At 39.2% G+C, this 7,873-nt stretch overlaps 1 protein-coding gene across 1 annotated transcript in view; it reads left to right on the top strand.

The window, feature by feature from the left end:
• Positions 1-7,240, top strand: part of LOC101860153 (calpain clp-1) — a gene marked incomplete at its 3' end in the record, with an annotated part of 25,732 nt that extends 18,492 nt beyond the window's left edge. The window contains 8 exon segments of the mRNA XM_013079957.2: positions 257-343; positions 1,131-1,216; positions 2,012-2,086; positions 3,600-3,693; positions 4,110-4,373; positions 5,381-5,478; positions 6,137-6,259; positions 7,195-7,240. Coding sequence (XP_012935411.1) covers positions 257-343; positions 1,131-1,216; positions 2,012-2,086; positions 3,600-3,693; positions 4,110-4,373; positions 5,381-5,478; positions 6,137-6,259; positions 7,195-7,231 — 864 coding nt within the window.
• Positions 7,241-7,873: the final 633 nt, after the last annotated feature.

Genomic DNA, 7,873 nt, shown 5'->3' with positions numbered 1-7,873 from the left:
CCTCTTCTTCTTCTTCTTCTTCTTCTTCTTCTTCTTCTTCTTCTTCTTCTTCTTTCGCTAGTGCCGATTCTAAAACGCACATCGGCGCTCATCATAGTTCGCGACTTACTCCGCTGCTCAGATGCTCTCAAAAAACGTATTTCTTTAGCCATCCTGGTCTTTTCCCGCTCCCCCCACCCCCCTCCTCCCAATCTGTTCAAGCTCTCCCTTAAAACATTTTATCTGTGTGTTTATGGTGTTCTTTATGCGCCTACAGAAAGAGAAGAACATGTCACCTCAAGAAATTGAACTCCCCACTGGTCTTTATGCTGGTCACGCCTACAGTATCATAGATGTTATTCAGGTAAGCCCTTGGCGAATTAGAACTTAAGCTTGTCAGACAAGCATAATATTATTTATGGACATTTCTTCCTCTTCTTCCAATTCATTGCTCAAACGTCTGACCCACCTATATACAGTGCCAAAATCAAGAGCTTGGTCCTAAAACATTTTGAAGTCTCTTTTGGATGTTACCGGTGGATTCTTCTTCTAAAACAAGAAATTCAATCACTGCTCTTTAACCTCTGACAGACCTCCAAGAGGCTGGCCATTTTGATGTGACGTCATTCGATACATTTTAACACTTTGAGTTCAAAAGTACATCACCAAATACTTGTGAGCATTACAACTGGCATTACTTTTTGACCCCCCCTCCCCCCTCGTAGTTACTTTTATGTGACCTTGAAGAAACAGGAATTAGGAAAGTGCCGTCACAACTTCAAATTTCCGTGTGTCTTTTAAAATGAATGAGGCAAGTTGAAGCAAGAGGTAGATGACTATAAATCAGACAGTGTTCTGTACGTAGGTTTTTCCCTGGCCGCAGGACCTGTTGCTGCTGGTTTCCTTTTGAATACTATGACATTATATTATGCGATTTTGGTGTAGTAGTCAGGGGGCTTCACCGTCACACACAGAAGACCTGAGTTAGATTCCCATGTGGGGTGATTATCCAGTATCTCGCTCTTTTCTGAACGATATACATACACACACTATACTATATACTTACATAATAATATAAATGTGTGTCTAGGTGACATTGGACCGATACACATTCTCAAAACTGAAACCAGTTGTGCTTCTGACTTTTGCAGGTGGATACTACAAATGGTCTAAGGACTCTGCTTCATGTACGAAATCCTTGGGGCTTTGGAGAGTGGAACGGTCCTTGGAGTGATGGGTAGGCATGACTGTATTCTCTTACTTTCCTCATCACCTGTAATTATTTAATGTTACAATGTAATTGTGTTAAGTTACCGCACCCAAAAAGCGTTCTGTAAACACCATGAAAATGTCTCCATTATTAATCCCTTGACATGCGAGAGCCTAGCTTCTGACACATCAAGTTGGAGAACAGCAATCACAGAGGGCAGTATTCATTTCTTATTTCTGTATTCGTTGACTTCTTAACCATAGCCCAATACTGAGAAATAACACATTGTCCTCAGAGCTTCTCACACGTTGGTGGACATGCACGCCGGTGACGTACAAAACAAAATTGCATCCTCACGACAAAAAAATCGTGTCATTTCCGTTCTGATCGACACGCGGCCTTAAACTTCTTGCACTTTAAAACAGCCGTAGTGTCTTCAGTGCTCCCTCCCCCACCCCCCACTGTACTGCTCAACTCGCGAGCATGGAATAAAATTCACCCTAGAACACAGCTATTTACGGTTTCAAACAAGATTGTTCACTCAAATACAATAATACTTGATTAATTAAATACTCCTCTGAATGCACTTATATTATGTTCATGTTTGAGAAATGAACAGACCCACCTTAAATATTAAGGTGTATTAATAGGAAAGTGATATTAATTAGCTGCTCGTTAATTAACCATAAAGCACTTTATAATTTCTTGTGTGCACAAAAACATCAGTCGAAATCTGGTTAAATTCAAACAGGTGGTTGCTAGGAAATATTTCTACAAAGAGACCACGATTAACCGAACGGTCTATCATGATTTCTCCTGCAGTTCCCCAGAGTGGCACACTATTATTGGCCCTGACAGGAACCGCAACTTCCGTGTTCGGGATGACGGAGAATTCTGGTACGTTATCATATAGGCAACATCTCCATCATCATCATCATCATCATCATCATCATCATCATCATCATCATCATCATCATCATCATCATCATCATCATCATCATCATCTTCATCGTCATCATCATTGTTGCTGACTTGGAATTAAAATATAAGAGAATCTTGAATAACGGTGATATAACATAATTATGCTTTGCCCTGATTTTCTTCTTTTTTTATAGAAAAAAAGGAAATGCTATCTTTATCCTCCCACGCAACATTACTTCTTCTGCCTCGTCCATTCATATCGGTCATCTTCACTTTCAAGTTCGTCTGTTGTAATATTCTATGCCTTCGTACCGCAATGTCAACATTGCTTGCCTCGTTTCGCCTCCTTGATTAAGTTCATCTTCGTTTCTACTATGAAGATAGCTTTTGAAATATTACGATGTGGTCTAGCCTGATGAGCCTTCGACTTTTCCTTTCCACACTTTAACACTGAGAAATTATCGAAAGGACAAATGTTATAACTTTAATCCATGCCTATATTTCGTTTTCTTTCTTTTGTAATACTCAATGGGTAGGTAAACCAAATAAGCCCATAGACTTTAAAAAATCTCTAAGAGAATACCGCATCGCAATTTAGTGACCACAGTATACCCTGACCCACTTTGTTGTTTAGTGTACAGTCTTCAATAACGTTAGCGAATTCGGCGAACTGAGAAAGTCAAGGTTCATCAATGCTGATAACTAATGCGGTTGTCGTGATGCTCTTGGGATGTTACTTGCCTCTTACAGCCAGTAGGGTGCTGTCTTAGAATGACGAGTAAAAGCATTCCAAAAAAAAAAAAATACTGTATAGTGTGTGACGGTAACGTGATAAGTAAGTGCATGTTCGTGAACATAACACTGTATTCGTGTATAATCTACTGTCGTGTGTAGTGTACCTGTTAATCCTTCGTTGTTTCACATAGAAGATATGTTTTCGATTCCCACGAGTGGAAGTTGAATGTTGAGTATCTCCTAAGTCTGGTTGGGGAGGGGGTGGGAGTGGGGGGAGGGGAGAGGGTGCTGGGTACAACTCAATCCCGGTTGGTTCTGACAAGGAGAATCGAAGCATCTTCTTCTTTGGTGATGCAAATTTTGTAGATGGAAGGATACACAATTCGTAATACTTCAATGCTTTAAAATTTCTTTATGAAAAATGTTCAGGCATATTATAATTTTGTGAGAGGGATATCTTATCTGGGAGAATGAGGGACTGTATTGTATGTTTTCAAGACAAGGACAATTAGAACTGCTTCATAATAACATGATTGTTTAAATAATTGTAGATGTTTTGCGGTTCTACTGAAACAAAGTGAAAAATGTTGGGGGCGGGCAGCTTTTATCCTACCTTTGAGGACTGACCAAGACTAAATGGGATAAAATATTCCTACACACAGACAGAAATACACGATGAAATGACTTTTAGATTCTTTAGACGTCGGTGACTACTCCATTTTTAAAAATCAAAGTCAACATTTCTTTCCTTTAGGATGAGCCTTGAAGATTTTATGGGAAACTTTACAGGAGTGGCAATTGCCCATCTGAACTCTGATGAGATCACTACAGCTTTGGCTGCGAACTTGGTGAGCGACAATATTATAATGTTTTGCTCTTTCTATTGTGCACTATATTTAGGTTTTGTAGCCGGGTTTTTTTTTAGACATCTTAAAAATATTTTTTAAAAGAAAGTCGAATGCCATTTCTATATCTGATTAACGAAAATTTTGAGCAAATATGCTTAAACTTCCTGTTCCATAACAGCCCCTTTGCAGTAAATAAATAAATAAATAAATTTAGCATTCAGAGCAAAACAAGTCGTGCTTAAATCCTCAAAATATATTCTTTAACTAGTACTTTTGAGAAGATCATCTCAAACCACTTGACACCATTCTAACAGAAACCGAAGCATACTTAATAGAACACATTGCTTTGAATGTGCTCTTGGCATATAATGGTATGTTTAAATACAAAGATGTAATGCAAATATTTTTCTATTCAGCACCGAACTCCATGGCGCATGAAAGAACTTGAAGGGACTCGCAATTACAAAGGCTCCTCTAAAGGCGGGCACAAACACGGGGGGAGTCCGGGTAAGCCACCTCCCAAGAGGTCAAAGGCGAAAGGCAAGAGAAAGTGGTCCAACCCTCAGTTGGAACTGAGGTTACCGGAAGCCAAGACGCCGACGTATGTGGTGGTGTCACTGGTGGAGAGTAATTCCAGGGCCGTTTGCGAAGAGCACGCACCAGACCCAATATTTCTAAAGGTGAGGAAAAGGAAGAAGACAGGCTTGCTGACAGACGGTGAGAGAGTCAATGGAAGAGGGAAAAGTTAAAGCTATAACTATAATACTATTAGTACATTCTAAAAAGGATCGGACACAAATTTTGAAAAAAAAAATTACTATACTCTTCGTCCACAAATTAGAGCTGAGCTGATTTTTTAGCAAGCTAACATTGTTCGTCTCGTTGTACAAGATAGCATAAGATATTTGAAAAACTTGATAAATACTTTAAAATGTATGCTTAGGTGCCGAGAACAGTCCGACAAATTCTCGTTCTTCGTTAAATGTTTTATACCTCTTACCCTAGTCTCCTGGAACAGGACAAAGTGCTCTGTCATTGGGACCAACCTCATTACGGTCTAGCAGGTTGTTCAAAATTGACTAGTCTATAGATGTACATGTGGGTGGCTTGGGGATTCTTATGGAAGGTTTTGCTTTTTTTTTTTTGAGGTTTCAGTCTGTTTTCCCATGTCGATGTGCTGCCTGATCTTTTCTCAAATTAACCAAATTAATGCGGTCTTAACTGCTTCTGCCACCGTCTTGTTATATGAAGTGGGAGATACCCTGCAAATGATCTCACTATAATACTAATGCAAGGTGAAGCTCAAAATATGTGAAGTTTACATTAAGTTCACATTTTGTTTCTTCTTCCCTTCCTTTTGCTTTCTAAATATTGACATCTCTGGGTCATGAATCCACTATGGGAATAGAACTTAAGCCGTGTGTTTGGGAATGTGCTAACTGTTTAAGACGGCGTCCTATACACAACTTAGGGTTTTATTAGGGCGAAGAACTCATTCTTGCATTTAGAAACCACACGGCTCTGGGGAAATCTTCAGAGCAAAAAAATCGAGGTTAACTCCGACTCCTCTCAGATTTGAACCCCAAACTTCTGTAAGGGAGATTAATCTCCCAGTCCATCCTTGAAGAACTATTCATTTCAATGAACAATAAATAAAAGGAGCAACTGATATGTTGTGTTTCCGCAGCGTGAAAAAGGAAAACAAGTCCATCGCATCAAGCCAGAGCACTCCTGTGAGATTCATCCTTGTTGTGACGAGAGTTCTGGGCGCGCCAAGCCCTTCGTGTGAGTATATTCCCAAACTGCAAGATATCCATGACTTGTAGAAACTGTAATTATTACAGCAACATTATTGGGTGAGCATATCAACACTATTATCTTATTTAAGAGGCGGGACCTCCGAATTTAACGTCCATCTCAGATAGGACCGAGTAAAATGAGTTGACAGACTTGAAAACTCCACAAAACTATTCGACTTCAAGCACGTCCAGTCTGGCATTTGAACCAGGGCCATCCACTCCATAGTCCAACATGATATCAACTGAGCTATCGAAGGCTGAGCTAGTGTGATGTACTAGGTCTGCTTCCGTTTTCTTTTAAGTGCTACTTCGATGGTTCCGACACAATACACCTCTACTTGTGTGTGCAATTTTTATAACCAACGTGTACAGTTGTAGCTTTGGTACCGTTATTTCTTCAAAACAGAGAGGGGACGTTATCTGAACTGATATAAAAGTCAAATCATGTACATGTCGGTGCACACATTGTGCCTTCTACAGGCATTTGTCAGAGTAATCATCCTTTGACATGTTCTGATCCTTTGGGTCTTAACATAAGCAAAATTCAATCTTAATCAGGTTCTTGGCGAAACATGGCCATCAGCAAGCCGACTTGCCGACTAAAGTGGGGCTTACTTTTTTTTCTTTTGTTTGTTTATCCACAGGTCGAGGACTGCCCATTTTCTCATGGGTCCCAACGACAGAGTGATAGTCCCCTGTTTTATACGGCCAGACACACAGGCAGAGTTTCTGTTCCGCGTATTTTGTGAGGAAGAAGTAGAAATCACGTAAGAAATCATCACATAATAAAATACTTTTTATGATGAAATAATGTAGCAGACGTCAAAATTAATATTGTTTGTAAAATATGAACCAAAGTAAATGCAACAGCAAAATCAGCCTCAGATGCATCGGCTGTGTTCAAACGACAACATGTTGGAATAAGTGTTGTTAGGTTTGTATTTTACTTCGTTGAGGGATCGTTCGACCGTTTCTGTTAAAATAATGCTATAACACTGCACACAGATTAAAATTTTTGAAAAAAAATTCATTGGAAAACAATTTGTTGTTGTTGTTGTTAATATAATTCACATGAATACACTGAAAACAGTGCTTGATTTTCAAAGATTTTAAATGGTTTAACTTGGCAATCTTGTGCAAACGTGCTTACAAACATTTTATCAACAAATCATCTCAAATTTTATTTCAAAGTATTTAAACTTTTGAAATCGGGGTAAAGTTAAAATGAAGATATCCGTGTTATCATGGTGGCTTCACAATAATATACAGGTAGAGATAAACACAACATCCGCATCCAAATAAGGTAAATGCTTTATGAAGAAACTTAAAACGATGCACAAACATTCTGATCTGGCTGCCCATAACGGGACATTGGGTTTTTTCCCTAGCATGTGTAAATGCAAAACGTCACAACAGTAGGCCTAAGTTGAAAAAAACCCAACATGCTTTTAGAATAAAGAGAACAGTTGAATAATAGAATACCTCTTATCAAAGTTATTAGCTCTCTTTCGGAGAAAATTTGGTTGCACTGGCAAACTCAATTCATACAATTCTTCAGAGCTACACCAACATCACATAAAAATATGTCATTTCGCATACCAATACATATTTTAAAGACATGTCATTGCATGCATATATTATTAAAAGATGATTCCTAATTCCTTATTTAATCCAAAGTTCTGGTTGTTTTCTTGTGCCGCAGGGTTGTCGAAGACCCGATCGAGGTTACAGAGGAATGATGCGGACAGGTACATGTTTTTCAATATTGTTATATTCACGTGGATATTAAAGTCATTACATTCTGAGAAAATATTGTTTTGTTCAACCTTTCAGCAACCCAGTACGTGGGTAGGATGCCCCTCTCTCTAGTAAAAGCCTGTGGTAAATCTGCGTTTAGAAAATATGCAACTTTTAAGGCAATAAGCATTTGCAGCTCCCACTAAGATCGCCATTACCTGAACCCCACCTCTCACCTCAACCCGTCGCCACCTCCCCACCAGTCGCTCCATCCCCTTTCTTATTTTTTAAATCCTTAACTATACACAGAATAGTAAAGCTGTTTTTTTAATGAAGAAGAGAGGCAAAGCTGACAAAGAGTGAGATAGAAGATGCAACACTTCTCTCATCCGTGTACGTACATTATGCAAACTTTGAAACCTCTGTCAAACGGCAAATAATATTTCAGATAGACCTTTTTATATTCTGTGGGATCTTGCCAAAGGAAAGTATTTACTAGAAGTTTAACCACTTGCCATTCAACTGTAGCCTACTTTGATAACGAAATGCAGGAAACTGGGAAAGCCCCCCCCCCCCTCCCCCGTGCGCACACTTTCCCCCCTCAAAATTCCTGCCAGGCTGCAAAGAGCCGGTGGTCACATTTG

The sequence above is a fragment of the Aplysia californica genome, unplaced genomic scaffold, assembly GCF_000002075.1.
Source record: "Aplysia californica isolate F4 #8 unplaced genomic scaffold, AplCal3.0 scaffold00069, whole genome shotgun sequence".
NCBI lineage: Eukaryota > Metazoa > Mollusca > Gastropoda > Aplysiida > Aplysiidae > Aplysia > Aplysia californica.
Note: the sequence above shows the minus strand (reverse complement) of the source record. Positions and strands in the feature narration are given on the sequence as shown.